The sequence below is a fragment of the Ptychodera flava genome, chromosome 19 (assembly GCF_041260155.1).
Source record: "Ptychodera flava strain L36383 chromosome 19, AS_Pfla_20210202, whole genome shotgun sequence".
NCBI classification, from domain to species: Eukaryota; Metazoa; Hemichordata; class Enteropneusta; family Ptychoderidae; genus Ptychodera; species Ptychodera flava.
The window spans coordinates 11,607,009-11,631,131 of NC_091946.1; the positions used below are offsets into that span (position 1 = coordinate 11,607,009).

The 24,123-nt window shown below is 36.3% G+C and overlaps 1 protein-coding gene across 7 annotated transcripts in view; it reads left to right on the forward strand.

Moving 5' to 3' along the window:
• Positions 1–24,123, forward strand: part of LOC139118567 (arrestin red cell-like) — a 131,541-nt gene that overhangs the window by 40,914 nt on the left and 66,504 nt on the right. For 3 of the 7 annotated variants that reach the window (XM_070681928.1, XM_070681923.1, XM_070681927.1), the window contains exon 2: positions 19,579–19,620. The exons of the other annotated variants lie outside the window; for them this stretch is intronic. In XM_070681928.1, coding sequence (XP_070538029.1) covers positions 19,579–19,620 — 42 coding nt within the window. The remainder of the gene's footprint in view (positions 1–19,578; positions 19,621–24,123) is intronic. 7 annotated transcript variants of the gene reach the window in all.

Genomic DNA, 24,123 nt, shown 5'->3' on the forward strand with positions numbered 1-24,123 from the left:
CAATTAACAGATATTAAAGTTAATGTTTATATTGCTGTGCAATATATATTGCCAATTTAAAAAAAATATTGATACAATGTTGGAATTTTATGTTTTTTTTGGGCTTCATGTAGCCTGGCTCTATGCCAGTAGCAATTTGTCAAGTGCAGGGTTTGCAAAAAAGAAAAGAAATATGTTGTGTCAGTAACTTGCTCATTCATTTTAAAATGACAACACATGCATGGATTAGATAGTTGCCATTGAAACAGCAGAAAAAATGGAAAATAATGAAATGTGATAATCTACCTCAAAAACTGTTGAAGTTTGTTGTACAATTGTGTTCTATGTAGATATGAATGAAAAAAGTAGTTGGAATGTTTCTGATGTAAATTTAAAGTGACAAAAACATGAGACCAGTTGTATCGATCATCAGTTTCACTCATTAATTTCAGATTAATTGAAACCTACCCAGCCCCAGGGACTAAATATCAGAATTTTTATTTAAAATATCCCTCAAGTATCATTTGATACAGTTGAGATGAGTGAAATTAGAACTCAGGTGGTGCTCAAGCTGTGTAAACTTTGAAAGTCTGGTCATCGTGGGTCATCAATTTTCAACTTCACTGATAGTGATAGAAATCGATGCTGCAGATGGTGGCAAAGATTTTTGTTTTCCATTCCTATCCACAATTATCTATGCATCACCAGTGAGTATTATATATCATAATATGTCCTGTCCCGCAATACATATGATTTCAGCGTGATAACTCTCAAAAGCCCCAACAGAAAGCGAGAGAGAATGATCATATAAATTATTCCAAGAAACAGGTATTCAGTGGTGCGTTTTTCAGTACAGAATCCCTGATTGGGCCAGGGAAAAGCAAATTGCTTTGTCAGCCACTAGAATCAGATGACACAAATGTACATGCTCTGCCAAATGGCCCACATTGTGAAAAAGAGGTCAGAGAAAGTGGGGAGTTGCTCTGAATGTATATGTGACAGCTTTCCCTGAAATCCAAGAAATTATCGGCAGAACAGTGACTTACTAATCTTCCTGTCTGTGCGTCCTGTCGTTCCTTCCTCTTGAGCAGTTTCACTATCCATACCTATCTCTTTCAAGCTTGGCACAGGTTCAATGCAATAGAGCCCATGTATACACACGCAAGTATATTCCATGACATTAGCCAGTCAAGATGCTTAAAAGTCATTTTGTTCCAATTCCTCTTGGTGACCTTCATGGCCATTACTCAAGACAAAGTACGTTACTCAGCTGGCACTCTGACATTGACAATGAGTTTCCTAAATCCAAATTTTATTTCACGAGGGAAAAGAGATGATAAAAATTCATGACCGTATTCAGTTTTTATGTTAATCGTAAAATGGCCTGGATATTTTCTTGAAAAGTGCTAGAAAGGTGCTAGAAATCGCAAATCTTTTTCGTAATTATCCTGCATGCCAATTATTATTGACTATGAATATGTATTTGCCAAGGCCAATATACAAAAATTTGGACGATAGACTGAAAATCCTATTTATTCCCCAGTTATCTTTGATCTGTACATTATCTGAAGATATCAGAATTCCTGTTTAGTTTGTTTGGGTAATGAGATGTGGTAGACTCATTTCATGGAAACCTATATTTATTCACGGCCTGATACTGAATTATTCTACGGAAACTAACCCAATCCATCACATTTATGAGCACTGTTTTCGGATACAGTTCATAAATTATAGTTTGGTTTTAAAGAATTGGGTTTTGTTGTTTGCAGTGTATGGTTGGTTTTGTTAGGAGGCTTCTTGAAATTTTCTGTGTTCCATTTAAAAAATATTGGGATTGTGAAAAAATTTACATTGTGCTGTGTTTCTGTGTTTATCTTGACAGTGAAATATTGGTTTTTCAAAAAGTCTGCTATATTGTACTGACTGAATCGTAGTTCACTTATTTCTTCTGTTCTGACATTTTTTGAAAGAATCAGGTATTATTTTTCATGGAAATGGAGACAGATATCCATTTAGATTTAGATGGAGTGTTGTATTACAAATGAGACCATCGGAATGAAAAATAGGAACTGACTTTAAATGATTGAATAATGAATTATTCCTTCCTAATGACATTTGTTCTAGTTATAGATGTTCATATCTGGGAAAGGCATTTTCATGACTGAATTTTAAACTTTTACTTCCTAATTGCAAACTGATACTTTACTGAGAAATTATAGTGTTAATGTTGAAATATGCATGTACAAACCTAACTGGACAATCTCAGCTGAGAATATTTCATGTAGTTTGTCGGACGCAAAATCATATCAAATCTGAGCAAACCACAGGTCGAGGTATGATAGATTTTACTGTTGTACCTAAGCACTACACCTGTGTAATTTTTCACCCTAAATTTCAATTATATCAATCGCGGAAATGAGATGGCGTATTAATACAATAATCAGTCACTCACGAAATCCAGGTCCTAATGTTCCAAACTAAATTTTGTTGATGGCGCTTGAAGAGAAAAATATGTGACCCCATTTGCTGAACGGGGAAAGTGGCCCATAAAATTCCTGTGAACAATATGTATGGAAATTGGTTTATAAAAGTAATTCTTGGACAATCTGCTTAGATGTATAAAGTTACATATTTTTAATGTGTTTTATACGGAATATTTAATATTTTATGTTTGAAATGTGCATTAATATGAAATCCAAAATTATGTACAGAAATGCGAACAATTCTTAGCTTGTACTGAAAAAATTTGAGCAATTTAGTTGGGTGTCTTCATTGCAATTGATACGCGTGAACAGCGACACTACACGAGTTGGTCTCCATGGAGACAGGATGTAGAATTTCACATAGGTCAAAGGTCAGTTTACTTGGAAGCCCTTATCTCTTGAGTAGATGTTTGAGCTGTTAGTGTACTAATATTACAGAGCACACAATTGAATTACAATTTTTCGGATTTCCCCAAATATTTACGCAAATACTTTTGGCACATGTCACAGCAGCAGATGGCTTGTGTGATCATCCAATGACATGCTTCCTTTCAAACCTATTATTATAATTGTGCCACGACCTCCTGATATAAGATGAGACTGACTTTCACGAACTCATGTTGGTGTTTTACTGAAATTTGTGCATGCTAAAGCCATGATAGATAATCCTTGACTCTGTGCACCAGGAAAAAATTGCATTTATCCACAAAAAGTGACATTTCCAATCAAAATTCACCAGGAAAAAAAAAATGAAGTAAGTATAGATAACATACAGATACTATTCGATAAATTTGAATTTACATAAATATTATAGATTTAGATGATAGTTATGCACAATAGCTGTGTTCTATATAGATTTTATGTCTTTGTGTAGTTATTGTACTTGATGTAGAAAATCTATAGAGTGAAATAGTGTTTTTTCTGTCACTCTGCAGCGGAATATACTGAATTGTATTTGATATGTCGTGTGTCTGTGATGCTAATAGAAGATTTCCTGTCAAATGCTGGAGGATAGATATAAAAATATTGTTCACGATGAAGGAAGGAAAAGTTATTTAGTTACTGCTGTGTTCTTTGACGTCTGACATTTACCGACAAGGATTGAAGTCCTTTGTAGAAATTTGCATCTGATTAGCATATCAAAATCATAGTGCATGATAACAGACAGATTTTCTCAGAAGACAGTGTTGCTGATGAATGTTTGAAGCTCTCAAATATATCCATAGGGGAGACACGGAGTTCCCAGCAAATATGTTATAGCTTTGTGAAATGTTGACAATAAATGTGACTTAAAAGCTCCATTAACTCAAATTTTTAATGTATTTTCCCGTGATTTTGTCTTCATTGTGAAATAAAATCTCTTGTTCTGTTCCACAAATCATAACTGTCAGCTTGCAGCGCAAACTAGGTACATGTGTATACATGTCCAATGTTACAAATGGATTTTACTCTGGACTGCCAACAATTATATTGCATAGTATATACCAAGCAAGGCTAAATTTTTCAAATAACTCTTAAGAAAAACAAGAAAATTTCCTTGGTTTTTCATAGAACAAAAATAATGAAATTATTATAAAAAAATTACAGCAGTTTTTCCTCTAAAGGCATTGAAAATATTGAAAAGTGGCCTTGTTAATAACATTTTTGTCATGCGCTCCAATTTTAAGGCAGAACGTGCCTTGGGGACTGATATTCGGACTCACTAACTGTTACAATTCTTTTCTGATATACCACTTGTGGGGGTTCATTTTAAATCTCTTGGTGTAAGAAAACATTTCAACAGCTTAGTTTTTTCAAAATTTGAAAATTTTATTTTTCTCCATAGGGTTAACACAGGGATGGCAGCCATTTTTAATTTTAAATATCGGTAAATCTTGAGTTATATGTCTCTCTGGTACCAAAATTTGGCCTCCCGATTTTTATTCTTCATTTTGAAAGAGAATGGTTGAGAGATTCCTTAAGGAAAGTTTGAGTAAAAATTTGAGTCTTTCACTTTGGATGCGCATACTACCTTAAACAGCAACACACCAGCTGAATCAACCTCAGCTTTCCAGCTCTACATTATCCGTACCAAGAAGAAATGACTTTTGGACTCCCTTTGAACACGTTCCAGTTTGTTGAGATAGTAAATCAAAATTTTATACATTTATATCAATAAGAAAGGACAGCAGCTCATAACCACAGGTGCAGAAATACTGATAGCAGCTGCACTGGGGATGTGTTTTTTTGGAAAACCATATCACATCTTTAAACAGACAGCATCATAGATTATTGAGATAACCTTTTGGCAGATTGTGAGCTTTTATAGGCTATGTAACCCAAGAGCAACTCAATATCTAGTGTTGTTGACATCACACAACGAGCGTTTTCATAAATATCTCTCGTATTTGCATCCCCCAAATATGTAGGTCACTTCATGTGATGTGTTAAGTACAGAAATAACAGACTATTTTGTTTGTAAAAAATAGGAAAAATAATTACTTAGGAAACATAAGAAATTAATTTTTCATCAATATTTCTTTGGTTACAGTGATAATTTAATGGTTGCCTGCCCATGCCATGCGTTTTCATCAAATTCTTTTTTCATTTGATCCATGGGTGCATATGTCTGGATGTTTCCATTATTCCGGTTCTACATGTACATTATGTTTCTGCCTGCATCCATGGTTTGGAACCCAGTAGAGCGTAATGCATCTGTCTTCCGATTGGCAGCGTCTGCGACAACTGCACGTTCACATGAGGGCTTTGACATGAATATTTTATCGTTATTTTTTTAAAGCATTAAAAATTGCTCGACTGAGTAGTGCACAATAAGGATTCAGATTGACCTGACGCAAGAGGGAGAGAGATAGAGATATATATAGAGAGAGAGAGGTGTGTAGAGAGAGAGGAAAGAAAAGGAGGATGTAAAAGTGGGTCTCCTCGCCTCCAGATGAGAATGAAAATGTAAGTAAAGTCTGCCATCAACATTGGAAAATAATTGCCTTAGAATATTGGATAGCTGAAGCTTTGTAAGAGTCAGTAATCATTGGTGTTCCAAGAAAGAGAAGAGGTGACTGCATACCAGATGGATATTGGCAAATCTTAGTGTGCTTCTTCACAAACCAACCAACAGATGAATTACTGTTCATCTGGCAAATTTCAGTGTCTTTTCATCTGCTTGCAGTATTTTTCAACGCTTCTTGAAAGAGGGTGAAAATTGTCATGAACAGAAGCATGGTCTTGTAAAGAATATAAGATTTTTGAAAGGCTGGTGTCAGGAAGTTGAAAAATATGTAAAAAAGCTTGTTAAAGGTGAATATTTTTTGATGTGAAAAGAGGTAATGAGAAAGATGTTCTGTGATCAGGTTTGTGATATTTCGGAGAGTGACTGGAATTTTGATGAATTGATTGGTTTATGTTGAAATATTTCTGAGCATAAAGCGTACACCCGGTACGTGCATTTGTAAGTGTACATGTACACGTGTATCTTCAGTGCCCAATTGTGCTGTTATGAGCAAAGGTTGGTTTCAACAGGATAGCTAAATTCCAATTATCGTGAGCGGTTGAATGTGGAAAATAGCCTATGACTGAACTCTCTCTGCCCATCTTTGGAGTGCTACTACAGAATGACCCCATTAGATGTCTTTGCGGTCATCTCTATTTTAACAATTGGATTCCCTTTAGGCATATCTTTCGAGATAATGTCCTCAAGGCGACCTCACGGTGGTGGTGCATGTTCATGACCTCAAATCAAACTTGTTTTGTCCTGTTTTTTTGTAAGATAAATTTTCCACAACTTGCCTTATGAATAAGAATTAGTGTATTTGAAGAAAAACAAATCTGATACAAACATAACAAGCTGAAGGCAACTCTTCTGCTCTATTTTGAATGCAGGTTTTAGAAGCAAAATAATATTGGTTAATGTTCTTGTATGCATAAAATTGCGATGACAGATATAATGAATATCTGGAAACTGACAGAGAAGTAGGTGAAGGTCATTTTTGCAAAGGGAAGAGATATCGAAGATGATATCAAAGATATCAAATGGTTGACCCTGGTAAGGTTCTGACATCTTGTGTGTGTGTGATGAGTTTCTAGGTTTTCACACTGAAAGCTAATTGGTCAACTCCCTGTCACCTGACGCTAGTCGATGGAGTCTGGAAGAATTTATGCGTATCAGTTTTGGCAGTACCAGTGTATCAAACAGACATGATTTGCACATCTGTCTTGATTTCAACGCTTGGCAGAGTTTCCTGTCTCCACAGTTCTTCAGTCTAGACTTGCACATTGCTCCCTCGTACATGTACATGTATGTGAAATTCTGTGAGGTCAATGGCCAAAGGCCGCTGTGTTATGGTGGCATACAGGGAAACCATCTCCAAAAAGTTTATTTGCCTTATTATTAAAATTGCTGGAAGTTTTGTGAGAGTATTGGCTCAATTAACGGGCAATTTTCAGGATATATTCCGGTTCCCGTATTTATTTCTGGTGTTATTCTTTGAAAAATACCAATGTTTTGGCTTTTCCATTATCATGCACACTCGCGTGTGTTTGTTGTGATGGGATTAGCCAGACCAACCAGTTCAGTACTGGTAAAATTCTTAAAACAACATCCACCAATGCAAATTGTAAAGAAGTTTTAAAGGGGCAGGTATTTTATCAGCTGTATCTCTTAAAAAATTGACTAACTGTGGACAACTTTTAGGAGTGAATAAGCAGTCAATGTCAATAACGATGAAATGTGAGAACTAGGGATTGGGGACTGCCACTGGGTTTGAAAGAGAAAATATACATGTACTACTGTACTTGTGATTTTCATACTTTTCCTGTGGACAGGTCAAAATTGCATACATGAATGTTATGCACCGTGAATTCAGGCTACTGGTCATGGTTTGCCCTCAGTGTTACCATCCTTTAGCAAAGTGCAAGAAGATAAACACAAGCAAATTACTCATAAAAGCTGCAAATATGGTCACATTTTGTTCCACATTGAAAATGCTACCACAACCAGTGTCAGTATAAACCGGATATGTGGCAATCATCCTGTAGAAGGGATGATGACAAGATGTTCTCAAAGTGCCATTTAGTCAGAGAGACATTTTGAATTAATAACTTACGAATAGATTCAAAGTGACAGTTCTGTATGGAGAGAGAGAGAGAGAGAGAGAGAGAGAGAGAGAGAGAGAGAGAGAGTTGTTGTCCTGGCAACAGCAGGATGAAAGCTGTTGATTCAGAGCCCTCTCATCAGTGTGTGAAGCCTTGAATCTGTAAAACCTGTGAAGAGTCAAAGATACCATGTGTGAAGATTTATCAATTTATCTTTTAATGAGTCTCTGGAAGTAAAGTTGTATAATCATCGAAAAAAGGCCTTTCAATTTTATCTGATGAATAAAACGCAAATGTACTAATGACCATCGTGTTTTTTGCCAAAGGTTAATTGCAACACCTTGTTCACGTGCCATGAAAGTGTGAAAATAAAAAAAAGTGTGAATTTTGTGCAAATTTTGAGATGATTGTCTAAGAGGAGAATCAGAAATGTTGTGTAACTTGTATTACTTTTGGACACCCAGCTGCAGTCTCTAGGGTGTCAGTGCCATGGCATTGTCTGGCAGTTATATAGCTACTGTGACTCTAGTCTAAAACAGCAATTGGGATGGATATCTATCAGGTGTCCAGCGTCGGTCTGTATGTGGGTCTGTATGTATGTCTGTTTGTGAGGATGTCTGTCCACTAAAATATTTTGGGAACTGCAGTATTTTAATCAACCGTGATTAAACTACGTGAAAATTTTTAAGTTTTGGGTACAAAATGTTTACTGTTTATCACCAAAAACAAAAACGGACTACTGCATAAAAAATTACAGTTCAAACTCTTCATAAACACAAAATCACTTTTTGTTCACAAGTGAAAATAGGAATACCTTGTTTTGTTTGTGAGGTTGGAGCAACACTGTGTCCTTGGTGGACACTCAATGCTACAGATAAAACTGTTCTAGCAATTTTCATTTACTGTGAAAAGATTGAAAGACAAAAGAACATTTATGTATTTATGTGACGCATGATGTTTGCTGTCGTGTATACAGCCTGCACATGGAGCCAACATCCTATATAGGTCTAGAAAATTTCACAATTCTATATTTGCTTTTGAATTGGTCCAAAGATCTCTTTGACAGCAAATGTCAGCAGGTTAAAAAATGCATGTAAAAGATGATAGTCTAGTGACAAAACTACATTTGCTGGTATAGTTGAATCATAGCCATGGGCCAGCTGCATTATAACATCTGGTACAAACAGTGAGACAAGGTTTTTGTAATGTTTAGCTTTGCAGCTAATGGTGAAAATGTGAGGTTAGAGCCAAATATGTTTGCAAGATGCAAAAGCTTTCCATTTGAATTAAGAGAATTTTATAAAAGGACAAAATTTGCACTGGAGAAATTTCTTTGCAAATGTGCAGCATCTCGGAAGCTGTTATCCAATTGGTTGGCTGGATTCTCCTGAATCTGACTATTATAATTGACTAATACAAACAGATTCCCTAAGTTGCTGTGAATAGTGACAATCAAAATTTTTAGTCAGGGTAAAAATGATTATCTTTCTCAGAGCAGGGTTTTGAAGGTCATTCCATTACTTTGGACTACAGGGTGTGGATTTCATTGCAGGGTTCTCTTCAAGGGGATTTTTAGGGGTGGACCACCCCTCTATTAATGGAAGCAACCAATTTATGTGTTAATAACAGCACAAAAGAATACATTTTCATGACAAAATAATATTCAAATTATGCATAGTTATGTAACTTTATCACCCCTCTGTTTTTCATAGCCGTGGAGATTACTGCTCTGTTTGTAAAATGATGAAATCTCTGATCATGTAAAATATAATACGGTATTTTGATCACTCTGACCTTATGAAATGAGAAGGTTGGCACGTAAAGACATCCAGTTTAGCCATACCCCTGTTCTTTTCTTCTACAGTGTTGGATAATATATCATCCCCTCTGAACATGACTAAGAAAAAAATCCAGGTACTATGTATTATTGTGACAAATATTAAGTATTCCGTGAATACAGAAACCTTGTAAACAAACACGATGTTAGCTTACATTTGTAGATTGTATAAGTAACTTTGTACAATGCAGGATGGTTTTCTTTTTTCCATATCAATCAGCAGCGGCCAGTTTGTTGTTCTAAATATAGCCAGATGTCTTCTTTACAGAAAGCCAGTCATTATGGAGCAACTAAAGCAACATTAACATGTTCACCCCTCGATTCCCAATAAACAGGTCCACACTCACCATTCATAACAATTTGTTTGGGCCAAACCATATGGTGAAAAGGGGTAAGAAACGTCCCTCTTCTTGTCCTGAGTCAGGCTAAGATTGCTTGGTTTTCTATTTCGGACATACAGGTGAAATTTGTTATAGATTCATGTTACAGACAAATTAGATTTAGCTGTTGGCACAGAGTCTTTCGTTAAAAGTGTTCAAGGTTTACCAGCAGTGGCAATGAAGATTGTGTTGATGATTTGCTTGTAGGGATAGACTTTCATGGAACTGCAACTGCTGAAAATATCATACAAGTCAATTTAGTATGATATTGGATACTGCTTTGATGGATCAACTATATTAGGACAAAGACAGAAGTGGTTTTTATCCCTCTGTCTTTCCATTCTTTTCTTTCTTTCTTTCTTTCTTCACTCCCTCCCACCTCCCCTCTCCCCCTCATTCACTCATTCTCTGTCTTTCTGTCTGTCTATCTCTCCCTCCCTCCTTTCCTCCCTCTATGGTCCTTCCTCTGTTCTATCTTTCTGTCTGTCTCTATGTCTGTCTCCATCTCTGGCTCCCTGTCTGTCTGTCTCACTCTCTTCCCCTGTGTCTCTTTCTCCTCCCCCATGGTTTGCCACATACTGATTGGAAGTAGAACTCTGTTCACAAAAGTGTGTTGAGGACCATCAAACTATCAGCAGACTGACTGTGATCAGTGTTTTTGCGAAGGTTCTGCAACATTGGTAAATGATTTGGGAACCCTGGTAACATTTCTGCTGTCCATATAAAATCTGATTGCATTGATATACCAAGGGGAACCTTGGTAAAATGACTTGGGCACCCCGGTATTATTTACCAACATTTACTGGGGCACCGGCCTTAACAAAAAACACTGGTGCCAGCAGTGTCACCGGATTTGCTGTGAAAGGACACCAATAAATTAATTATCATAAATTATTTTAAATTTATGTTGAGTGAAAAGCAGATTAAAATATTGCTAATAGGACTATTGATTGAGAAGATACATAATATAGAATAACTTCATCAAGGAATTCTTCCATAATTTGATAGAATGTTCCAAATCACATTAAATGATGAGGAATCATGTCTTTTTTGATTCTGTGACTCAGCAGTGCCTGCACATACAGGTGTACACAATACAAGGGTGTTGATTCTTTGATTTTATACGTTAAAGACACAGTAGAGTCCTGATAATGAAAGCCAGTACAATGTCAACTCAGCGTACAAAATCAATATTGCTTTGTGTCGCTGTGCTGTACATGCACATTTGAAACGTCTGTTCTGTGCGTATTGATTTCCAAGATGAAAATATGAATTTCAGGAATCCCCAACACAATAAGGGGAAGAGGAGAAAGTCTATATGTCTTGAGCGATCTGTAAGATTGTGAAATACAGCTTACTTAGGGTGTCGCAATGATTATGATGTTCAGGAGAGAGCTTTTCTTGGGTTTTCATTTCGGAAGTGATCTGACAAAGGATGGGAATATCAAGAAATTGTCTGCATGAATATGTGCAGCTCAATTTCATGAAATGCAATTTGTCTGTGAAGCACATGAGAGCGTGTTCAATTTGTCGCCAGGGAAGGCACAGAAAACTGACTCCATTAGTCAACAAACAGATAGCCTGCCGTAGAATTTAAAAGAAATCCACTAAAAAGATGATGCTGTAGCACTCTATGTACAATCCTTGTGTTTTAAGAGGGTATTACACGGCCAAGTATTAAATTTCCAAGAAATCTCCTCGGTTGCTTAGAGAGCCTAGCAACGGCAAGTGAGTATAGAGTGATTTTATCACATTAAAGAACACTATTTGTAATTTGCAGATAATTTTGATGACATCTTCAGAGCGTGTGTGGTATGCACTGTAGCCTAGCAACAGGATAAAGGAAATGAGACAATATCAGTAAAATTTACTTTCATACGTGTTTGTACTGCAGGTAATGAATGTTTTCTGTAAGATTTCCAGTGTGCAAAGAAATTCATCTGGAGGCTGGTATGCATATTGATGACTTTTTCATCAAAAGCGTGATTTGTAGGAACATTCTCTGTAGAATATCTGTTTTTTTATTGTCTCGAGCATTATCAACCTGTGATTTTTTTAACCCTTTCACCCCAGTTCCCTGTGTACAGGTCCAACTTTACCATAGAAAACAATGGATTTGGGACAAACCATGGTGGTGAAAGGGTTAAAGGGCCAGTAGCTATTATATATAACTATTTGATGATTTTTTACAATTTTTGGTTTTTGTGTCAATTTCAACTTCTTTGTTTTACTTTCCAAAGCATGTTATTAAACACCAACTACATGTATAAATTTAGCATTTCAACACAGTGTCTACACATGTAAAGTGCATTGTTATTGTTGACATTTGAATTCTTGTCCTGAGCAGCATTCACTTGGCAACAATGCAGTCTGACACAACTACAGGTAGAATCGACAAGCTGAATACCGAGTAACATTTTAGGGTAGAACAAGAAACTGCAGTTGACACTAAAAACAAAAATAATGAAAAAATCGTAATAAAAAATCATTACATGTTAGGGAAAAATTTTTTCAGGACTAGGAGTTATGTAGTTATCTCAAGCTTGTGTTAAGTTATATTACTTGTAAAATCCACAAAGAAAATTACATTTTATGGTAAGGTGCAAATTCTTTCTCATAGAATGAATGTACAGAATGGGAGCCATTTTGAAATTCAAACTCTGGTACTTTGCTTTGTGAAACAAAGATTTGCAAAATGGCTCCTGATTATTTTTCTATAAAAAGCTGTAGCAAAGATGAGCAGAACTTAAAGGTATACATTCACCTGTAATCTAAATATGCCCATATATGGTCAAAGGGGCATTCCTTGGTATTTAAAATGCCCGTGTGAGGGCGCTGTTTTTAAAAAGTGGCAACCCGCTTAAAATCTGTGATTGGTTAAATTTTCTCTTTCCATGGTAACTGTGGCAAAATTGGAACAGGTGACGGTATACCTTTTAATAGCATTAGGTTTTGATATGTGTTCTACGTGTGCTATGACTACTATGAACCACAAATACTCAGGGCTGGTCTCTTGATAGGGTGATGAAAGATATAGTTTGTATCTCATAATAGGGTGATGGAAGATATAGTTTGCTAGGCATGTGAGGTGAGGACGTTACAATGGATCAGTTCTGTATTACTCAGTCACACGGCGATACAATACCTGTCTTATTGAAACAAATGATCAGAAATTTTCGCTGCATAATAAGCTTTGAAATACAGGTTGTTCAAAAGACTTCCATTACATATTGACCCCAGTTTTCATTTTATAGGGAAATATTGCACCAAGTTGCCTTGATATTAAAAGCAAATACAGTACATACAGCTGCTTAGACATTGGGGATTAAAAAAAGCTCATTTTTTTCATGACATTTATTGACATTTATATGTTTCATGCTTTCCTTTGCTGTCCAGACTAGCTTTCACAGTACTCACTTCATTCAAGTATTTTGACAAAAATAAGAAATATGCAAATAGACAAAAAAAGTGAAATTAGGTACATGAAGTATACTCAAAGTACACCGTGCCAAAAGGGTTATAATTAATGCATTTTGTAATGTTCTCCATAAAAATAACAAAAGCATGTTTGATTTATCGTTTTTGTCGTGGGCGTTCTACCCCCGACTTAAAATGATTATGGCCCTGGCCTACTTTGAAGTCTCTGAATCTAAATCTTTATTCCCAGGTGGCTAAGTTACGACAACAACAAATAAGACCCAGCGAGGTTTTCATCGCTGTTTCCGTTGTGGAGAAATATCATTGAAAGGGGACTTGCAATCTTCTTCTCATCATTAGTTTAGTGAAAATTAGTGTCTGTGTGTGTCTCCCACGGTGTATAGCATTTGTTGTCCTATTATTTCAGTCGCACGCCATCTGTGCCCGTCTATTGAATGTCAAAGATCCACGGCAGTGACAGATTTCTGGTTTGGCCGTGCCATTTCTTTTCGTTGTTTGCTTTTGTCTGTTGAGTGGATAAAAATTATGAAACAGACGGATCCATGGGGGTTAGAAGCAGCCGGATAGAGAAAACAATGAGTTCACGCTGGTTGAATGCGGGTGTGTTAATGCACAGATTCAGATGAATGTGGACTGTGTGATTGGAAAAACCAGCTATGTGTAAACGTACAGTGATGTAACAGTAAGCATGTGACGTACTCTACACCCACACAGATCATATTTGAGAAATTATTTTTCAAAAGAAGAATCAACATGGATATTGTGTGAATCACAATGAACTGAACATGTGAATCCTTTACTGTGTGAATCTTAATGCAAAGAGCTAACTCCCCCCCAAAAAAAACAAACAAAAATAACAAAGCAAAGCAAAAAAAAATAAAAAATAATAGTGACAAGATTGAAAAAATATATTCAAATTTCTTTGGTTGAGACAATCGCAGTTTGTTAGGTGGTTTTGAGACTTCAGGGATCATACCGGTAGGCACAGCAAAGAAAGACAAGGTACTGTGAAGAGGCAAATTCTTGATAGATTTCTACAACAAGATTTGATCTTCAAAATGGATGCATATATGATAAAAAAAAACATAAATTTGCCGCCACACAGTCTGTAAACTTGATATTCTTGAAGATAAAGTTTGTATTGCATTAAAAGTTGATCAATATTTTGTAACAAAGTTATAATTCTATCTTGGTTTCATTTGGTTTCTGCTGAATAATAAATTTGAGAAATGGGTCCAGCTAGCGATGTTTCATTGCATTCCAGAAGGATGATGATGTGGAAGGACTAGCCTTAGGGATGGTGGATTGAGACATAGTATGAACTGCAATCTTTAACAAAGCCCCAGATCATGGTGTGCTTGTACACATGAAGTTCTTGGCATAATCAATGTTGACAGCCTATCCTCAATGTCTTGGGCTGACAGAATGTGGTAGTTGCTGATGGTGAAGTTCTCTCTCTCTCTCTGCAAGGCAGCAATCACTTGCATGTCGAAAATCATGTTTTCCTCAAGCCTAACATGAAGAAGCGTACTTGTGTGGAAATGTAGAAAATGTTGTAGCATCATTTGAGAGACAACATGGTTGGAAAGACCATTTTACTACATGCATGTAATTGGTTCCTGGAAAAATTATGGACAATTGTAGTACTGTGTCGATTATGAAAAATCACTGATTGATGAGGGGGTTTACAGTCCTGCAAAGTGAATCATATACTCTTTGCCAACTGATATTAGAGCGCCCTCGAACTGATTGTCGGATATATGAATGGCTTTTTTGCCACGTCTGTTTGCTATTAAGACTTCTTTTCCCAAAGGTACATAATTATTGTGATACTGTACATGTATGCTTGATACATGGGAATATTGACAGCAGACATGGAAGATGACTGTAGGAATCATTATAATATACCTTATCTAAATCCAGCCACATGATTGGTTAAGTCAGAGTACCTTATCTGAATCCAGCCATCTGATTGGTTAAGTTAGAATGCCTTATCTGAATCCAGCCATCTGATTGGTTAAGTTAGAATGCCTTATCTGAATCCAGCCATCTGACTGATTAAAGCCAGAATTCAAATCCTAGACAGGCCCTTTCCCTGGTGATTATTCCCTTTCAAATTTGCTAATTGTCCCCCAAGAGGTCTTACATCCGCCGCCAAATACTCTGCCCTGCTGTCAATAAAAATCTAATTTACAGTGCTTTCTAACTATAAACGCTCTGAAGACGGAAAGTCAGTTTTGTGGCAGAGACTTCTTGAGGTGAGAAAATTAAACTAATTTGGCAGGAAGTCATGTGATCTTCTGCGTGTTCTTTCTTGGATTTGTTGCACAGTACGTGACTTATCACAAACCACTAGGCTATTTATGTTTAAAATGATTGGCTCTAACATCAGACACTTATTAATATACAACCAACATCAAGAGTGTATGGCTTAAGAAGTGCAGGAAAGGAAATAAACTGAAAAGCTTCTCGGCTTTCAAAGTTTCTGATAAATTCAGGAGCTACATATAATGTTAGCAAATTTTAACAGCAGAAATGTGTTACATTAAAATACAAAATAAATAAATAAATAAATAAATGTCTTTAGTGGATAGATGATGCTTTTAAAATGTACCGGTCCAGCTGATTATTATTGTTGTGTAACGAATTTGTAACAAATTTATGCAATGTTGTTCAAGAAAATAAAGTCACACCAGTACTGTAAACCTTTTTTTCAGTGAGTTAGGTGGCCTCATCTCTGACAGCCAGCCCTTTAAGATAATGTTGTTTGTTAAATCAAAGTGTGAATTCTAAAAATTTCAGTTTTAACCTCTGTTGATCTTGATTGTCCCTGGAGGGATTATGTGAAATGTGATTTCTGCTATTATTTATATTCATTGAAACAAATAGCATCCGGTGTCTCCTTGTATGGTGTAATGATTCAGTTTATTATCAGGACAAGATACACCTTTTGAAATTGTACTTTATGAAATGTATTCAATGCATACTGCTTAACTTACCAGTATTGACCATTTCTCTACAGCTAAAAATTGCCAGATGGGCAGTAATTATCATTACAATGTAATGTGCAAATTCTTTTGTTGTTTAAATGGTTCTTTTGTACTGGTAATGAACATGCATTTATGAATAGATTACTTGAAATCCAGATAGGTGGTCACACATCAAAATAACCTTGTGGAGAACCCTGTTTTTACCAGGTTGAATGAAACACCTTATCTTGATGTGTATATGTGAATGCTCACTACTACATAAATATATATCCGAGGTACACTTGCAGCATTTAATGCAATGAAGCCATCAAACTAACCAAAAATAATTTGACTATGCACAACACTCCCTGTGGATCCTGCAGATCTTGTACTCTATAATCTTGTTTGGCCTACCCAGCAGCTCTTGTTGTTTACCCAGCATTCACAGCACCAATGACAAAGCACTATATTTGTTATTACCTGCATTGCCTGTTTGAAGAGTACTATCGGTTGTTTCTGGCCAATCTTCACTTTCTTCTGACTTGAATCCCTCTCATCTGCACCGGCAATCCCTTGACTCACTTTTCACAGGTTATTTTTTTTCAATCTCACCGAAGCGGAAAGTTGTTCATCGCAAGACTTCTGACCTTTTAGGCCTCATGAAATAAACATGTCCATTAAGAAGTCTTCAGTATCACAGGTGTTTGACATCAGATCGATTGAAATGTCACAGATTTGTTTGTTGCCGCCATCTTCCATGGTGACTTTTGAATCAGAACTTTGTGGTCATCAATTTTTCAATTGGAAAATTTATTAATATTCAGCTTCTTTTGATATTTTGGAGCGAGTAAGCTGCCAGCAGTGAATAGAATTGATAAGGGAATTTGATTGAAAATGTGACTATTTACAAAACAATGCTGGTTTATGTGCATTCTATATGTTTCCATAATTTATAAAAGCATAAATTCATTGAAATCTCAGTTTGTTGTCCACTCAAAATTTTGAAAGTTATGCGCACTGGGTAGGAAGTTTGAAAAAAGAAAATTTGTATGAAGTCAATTTGCCTATATTTGACAAATATCTTGCATGCTCAATGGAAGTGATGTACTTTGAGATAACCAATGAAAATCAGAATGTGTTTCAATGGTTGGAATGTGACTGCCATGTTCCATATTTTGCGCAGGAACAGGCGTTGCATGACTTTGTAACGGAACATCACAGGGGAATGAAAGGGGAACATCACAGGGGAATGAAAGGGGAAATTTTTTATTTCTAATTTTTATTTCCGTGAAACCCTTGAAAAATATGCATTCATATGGATGCAAAACATGGAATTAACTTTAACCTTTTGTCCTTATCATGTAATTTAATATTTAATACAAATATACAATAAAATACCTCACTGGGAACTTTAGATGTATGCGATAATGAAATTTGTACTATGATGTAGGCTCACAAACACACCTGTGAATTCAAGATAAAAGCAAAGCTGTTTCGCATTGCAATTGATATAAAGAGAAAAAAAAATGATGTTGTCCATGGCAACAGTATCTTTAGAAAGCAGAATGCCTCCTCTCTTTTATCCTCATCAAAAATTGTTCACACATGAGTGGTTTGTGATGGAATCCATGAGAACAAGTAATCAACCTGTCAAAACAGGATGTTCAAGTGAGTAAATACATGGAGATGAAAACAGTTACCTTCAAACGGGCAATTAACACCTCTATTGATGTTTTCCATCCATGCACATGATGTTCAGCGACGTGTTGCTTGGTAATTTTTACCGTGCTTCAGGTGTGGGATTCTGCAGTAAAAATCCCATTTTGTCTGTGGTGAAGTGGACAAGTGAATTGAAATTTGCCATGCCTAGCCTCATCCATTGGTACGATGCTGTCAGAATTTGTACCAATTCACCTTCAAAAAAAGAGTTTGACTCAAAATACACATAGATTTGCAAACTGATATGTATGGGTATTTCATGCTTGCGATACGTTACCTTCATCAAGGTGACGATATCACTTTGCTGAAAATCAAGCGTATACATGTATATACATATGTAGGTGTACTTTGCAACTCATACACATTATTGATGCATATGCTTAAATCTATCAATCAATGGAGCCATTAACATTGGAGGGCTAATGTGCAGTACCTCGGAAGCTGTTATCTGATTGGTTGGCTGAATCTTACCATTATCATTGAATTATATACAATAGACTCCCTAAGTTGCTGTGAATAATGACAATCCACCAATCAGATATAACCTTCTGAGGCAGTTGCACATCAGCAGACACCAGATGTGTCTACTTTACCCTGCCCTTCCCAGACTCCCTGGAAACTGGTCTACAATCATCTTTTGGCCAAACCATTATGGGGAAAGGGTTTATCCTTTCACTGCCAAGATATGGAATATTCCATTGTTTTCAATATTATGGATGAAGTAAAATACCAAGAAATAGGCCCAACTTGGACACTATTTGTACGATTTAGACAGTGAATATACATATGTTCAAGGATACATCCCTAAAGAAATACAAACAGTATATTGTTTTGTAATCGAAGGATCCGACTTTTGGCTTGCATTTGTTCCCTGCAAACCTCAATAACTTATATTTCAATATTAAACTGTATATATAGCTCCAATCATCTGCTGATATGACAGACACTGAGACAGGAGTGCTTTCCCAGCCAGAATGCATGATTTCATGGGTTGTATATTTCAAAAGTCAAAGTCTGATAATGGACAGTTGATTGACAAGGAACTAGCATCGGGAGATGGAAGGAAATGTGTCGCTCAAATCTAGAGGAAAGAACGACGATGGTTTTGATTTCCTCTTTCCCTGGCTGGCATGAGACTCTTTTGGTCAGAAAGTTCAGTTGTTCAATATCGTTGTCACCTGATATTGTGAACAGATGAATTTTTGCTGCTATGTCCAGATACCTACCAGTAGAGCTACAGAAACCATAGAGGAAGTCTGTGAATCCAGCTGACCATTCTCTTGTGTATTTCTAAATATGACAATCATCTCCATAATATTCAAAACATGTGATCACTTTATGCTCTGCTTTTAAAATTTTTGATTTATGCATATTTATAGTTTCAATGTATTTATTTTGATTTATTTATGTTTACCTTGGCATATATGCAATGGACTTTTATTTATGAAGATTTCATAGGTAATATAGTAAAACATATGAGTTCATACAATTTTCAAATTTAAAATGATGAACAGCGGACTGTGTACAACTTTAAGACAGTAATGTTTATGGGGAGTGAGATAAACACTGCCCATCGTATACTCACACCTAACACTGTCAAAGGTGAAAACGTATAGTACATTTTGTTTACAGTTTCTTTTTATTTTGTCACTTACTTTGAATCGCACGTTTTGCATATATTTCAGAGCATCCAAGTTCAACCAATCAAGCAATTTTGACTGCAGGAGGTAATGTGAACTCTTAGTATCACACATTTGTAGTAATTAAATGAGCTAAAAAAGTAGTCGATAATGAAAAAGTTTGAGACTTGGGCACATCTAAATCATCCTGCTTGCAAGGCTTGATGTTTGCAGATCCTGTACATATTGCATTTCTATGCTTATGATCATATATTGCATAATATTGTGTTCAGTTTTAATCTTAATATCATCAACATAAATTCTGGACTCAGTGTGTCTATACTAAGTTGTGTTCCTGATCACTTAAAACTTTTGCATACCAGTAAAAGTAATCTAATGAAAGATCTGTTTGCACTATGTTAACATTGTGATGGGTTTTCATTTTTTGACATCCACAAATTCTGTCTTTTCATGTGTCACGAAAGATGCTTGCTTAATGGTTTGTCTCCTTTTATAAAGCACTGTTTTAACCCAGTCGGTAGGCACAGTAGAAAATAACACTTTGATTGAGTGTCAAATGAAGAAATGACATTCCTTGTGGTTACACCATTAGATATCTGTTTTGAGTGTTTGGAAAAAGTACTTAGGTATAACTGCGTGTGTACAGTCAAAATTTTATCTTAAGGTGTGACAATTTCAATAAATAATCACATAAAAATACCCCTGCAAAAAAGCTGTTGCCATGGCGGCAAAACCACTTTGCTATAGTATACTTGACGGCATTAAGAGTATTACGAATGAAATATTGATCCCCTGTGATATAAGTTTCACAAAGACTTGGGAAAGTGACTAAATTATACCCATGGTAATAGAATAATTAATTGTGTTCTTGGTGATGTTCAGGTGTAAAAGGTACCTTAAAAATTCAGAGCTGGAAAGATACCTAATGTGTCTTGGATACCTAAACAGGCTCAGCAGCAGTATTAGCAAGCTTTTTATTGTGTGAGAGTGTATTGTTTTGACTTGTGTGGACATCGAGCTGACCAGAGTTTTTGATAGAAATCATCATGTCCGGAAGGTATGTAATCCTGGCCAGTTGATATTTTTTGTCTTGTATCTCGGACACAAGTATGAATTTCGCAAGCTACAGTAGTAGTGATATCAAAGTATTAGACCAATGAAAGAGTCAGACTGATTTGAGGTGCTTAGGAGGTTGAATGTTTGTTGCAGAGAGTTTGCTGTAATGGCTGCTTACGGAATGTGTTGAATTAACATTTGATATTCTCTGAAAAAAGTTTCATATTTGCATCAACGCCCTGTTTCCCCAAATTCTGTGTGTAGAGATCCAACTCTACACACACTCCAATTTGCTAAGACCAATCAAATTGTAGCTGCAAAAAGATTGTATATGAATTCCATGAGATGACCCTTCAACTCATCAGAGCCGTCTAATATGAAAAAAGAACCATTTAGAATGTTTGCAAGTCAATGTATTGAATGACAAGGCTTGGACTGTGAAGTTGTAAATGTCACTGGATTTTCAACTTGCTAACGCTTTCAAATACTGGTATCACTGATAATTTATGAAATCAATTTATATATAATAAGTTTTGAAGGCAAATAATGCTTTGATTTATGAAATCAAACAACTACAGCAGAGGGCAAATTATCTTGAGTCAAAATAATTGTGTTTCATGTTGAACAAGGCCGACTTAAAAAACATCTCGAAGCTCATTCGTTTCCATGCTGTGAGTATACTTAATCTTTTCAGAGAAGTTGTAAGTACATTGTGAGATCGCCCAATTAAATCTTGTATGAAGGGTTTGATTCGCAAACAAATGTTTTTTCTCTTCATTTCACTGGCATCCTTTTCAAGTGTTACTCTTTCCCTAGCTTTTGAGAGACAGGAAGAACACCGTGGAAACACGAGTGTTTCATCAACGGTCGTAGAAAATTGTTCGATGACTTTCAGCAGTGAGACTGTTTTGGAAAATTATGGCGTCACCATGACGACCCAAGCTGTGCTTGTTTGTCGGCTGAGGAAAGTGAAAATGTCTGCTCTTTTGTTGGAAGTCAAAAGTTGCTTTGAAGGCTGGACATCAATGAAATAGTGGAGGACTTGCGTTTCAGAGAGCATTAAAATTACAGGGAGAGTGCAAAGATTTGAAACGTTGTTAGATTTTGATGTACTTTGAAGATGTATAGCTTTATGATGGCATGCTCCTTTAAACAAATGTTTTGAACTTGTGAACAATTTCCTCACGGAACTTTAAGCTATACTTTTTTCAAAATCAAAAATAAAAATATAAGGGTTCAGTCATGGTACATGAAAAACAAATGACCTAAATTTGACCAATGTATTAAATTTAAAATTGCTGCCAATGCCTATGTTAGCTCTGTGGAGAAAAATGAAATTCTTTATTTGCACAAAAACAAGACACTGAAAAATTCATTTATTTCACAAGCTTCAAAATGAGTCCGTATTGGCAGTATACAGGCAAATCACCGTAAAAATATGAGAGTGTGAAAATCTGCCCCGAGGCAGATTCTAACTGAATCAGTGTGTTGCCATGGTGTGCAAAAAGCAAAGCCGTTGGGGAAAAGGTTTTCCAACACAGAAGCTGATGATACTTTTTCAAGAGGGCTACGAGCAGCTGAATTTTCACTTGGTGGCTCTTCAATGTTGGCCATCAAAGTTGGACTTGAAAAGTTGTCACAAAATATTGATATTTTTGTCGACATCCTTTGTTCAAATTAGATAACCCGCTGCAATGGTTGGAAATTGTATTCAATATATGTCACTCAAACCAAGGAAATACATGACACTCTGAATATTCACTGTAAAGCAACTCTGTTACCGTAATTTATTTTAATCTTGTGATTTCCCGTTTTCTTCCTGCCTTCTTTCAGATGTTCTTACGCACAAATTTTATCTTTTTGATCCAACATAATCTGCATAAATTTTCAGACGGTGTATTTTCTATTGAATAGTACATCTGAATCTGTACTCTGTGCTAGACTAGTCAGAAAAAATTCCACGACAGAATGTTCATAAAATGTCTCAGGCCAAAACAATAGGTTTTTGTGTCTAATCCTTACTCCTGGTGGTGTGTCAAATTAGACTAGGCGTGTGAGCCTTTCATCTAACATTCGTTCAGAGAGAAAGTTATTCTGAAAAATAAGTTCTAAATGCGTGGCAGAAACTGTTCATATCTGCCCAGTGTACAATTCTGAACATTAAACTTATTTTCATCATCTTGCCGCGTGTCAGAACTACACCGCTGATTGTAAATATTCCTGTTCAGAATGCTATTTTGCTGTCGGTAGTTTGATTTTGTGAGCTAAAGATAACACAAAAATAAAAAACTGCATTGCCACATAATTTTTTTATGAGACCGCAGATGAGAAACAATCATATCATTCCTTTTGGCTATATATGTACCGGTAAAAAAAACAAAATTCAAGCACATACATTATTCCACCTGGAGATTTTACTGTATATTGTTTCCGGATATCTTTCTTCTGTCTTGCTGTGTTTTTGTTCATTTGCATACTAATGATATCTGGCTGCCGCAATTTTCAGGGGACTTGTAACTCACCGTAGCTGTCCCACGGCTAAACCTCATGGAATCTTAATGCTGTGAATTTCTTTTATGATCTCTGTCGTCAAGTCGCCAAGAAGATCATCCAATTTTTATGCACTCCCTCAACTGTGGTTTTCTCTTGAGGTTTTGCGATGATTTTCGAAGTACCTGGGAACTTTTTTTCTCACAGTGTGTGTTTTTTCTCCTCTTCACGTCTTTATTCGCAAAGCTGCCATAGTAACTGAATTACTTTGTTTCCATGGTGACGAGGAGCTGGATTGATGAAGATTTAAGAGTGGGTGGATGGTTTAGGTGGATGTGTCATACAATTGCTGTCATCGAGAATTGACGGATTGGATAGGGGCTTTAATGGTGATACCTTTTGTAAATATCTGCGCAAATTGTTATATTGAATTGCCCGTGAAAACAAGGCCTGAACCAGTTTTTCTGTGGTGGGTGGGCTCATGTGTCTCTACAAGAATCTTACTGGGTGACTGATAGTTCTGGGTACGCAAATTTTCTTTATCCGCGACGCAAAGCCGGCCTTCCTGTTGGGTATGCAGTGTTCGCGGTGACTTTTTTCTCCTCGCGTACGGCATACGCATTAGTCTGCTAAAATTGCGTAATGGCTGGATTTGAGTGCGTAACTTCACTTCCGCACTCGATTGATGAAAAAAACTGACTGCAAAATACAATGTGCCGTTGAATAAACCTACACTACATATTCGGATTGTACGATGTAACATTATTTTAATGAAAACAGTTTAACGAACAACTTGAACAATGTTGAAACGTAACAGCGAAGGGTATACATGCGACCGTCAAAACACATCGGGCAACCCAAAAGTTAGAGTTATGGCAGCTTATCCAGACGGTTTCTGGACGTTTCGGCCCAAGACGTTTCGGCCTTCCAATTTCAGGCCCCAAGTCGTTTCGGCACCGCAACCCAAGACGTTTCGGCACCGCTGAAGGCTACCTTTGCAAACTAGTGCTGGAGCGTAACATTACAAATCAAAGTACTAAAAAG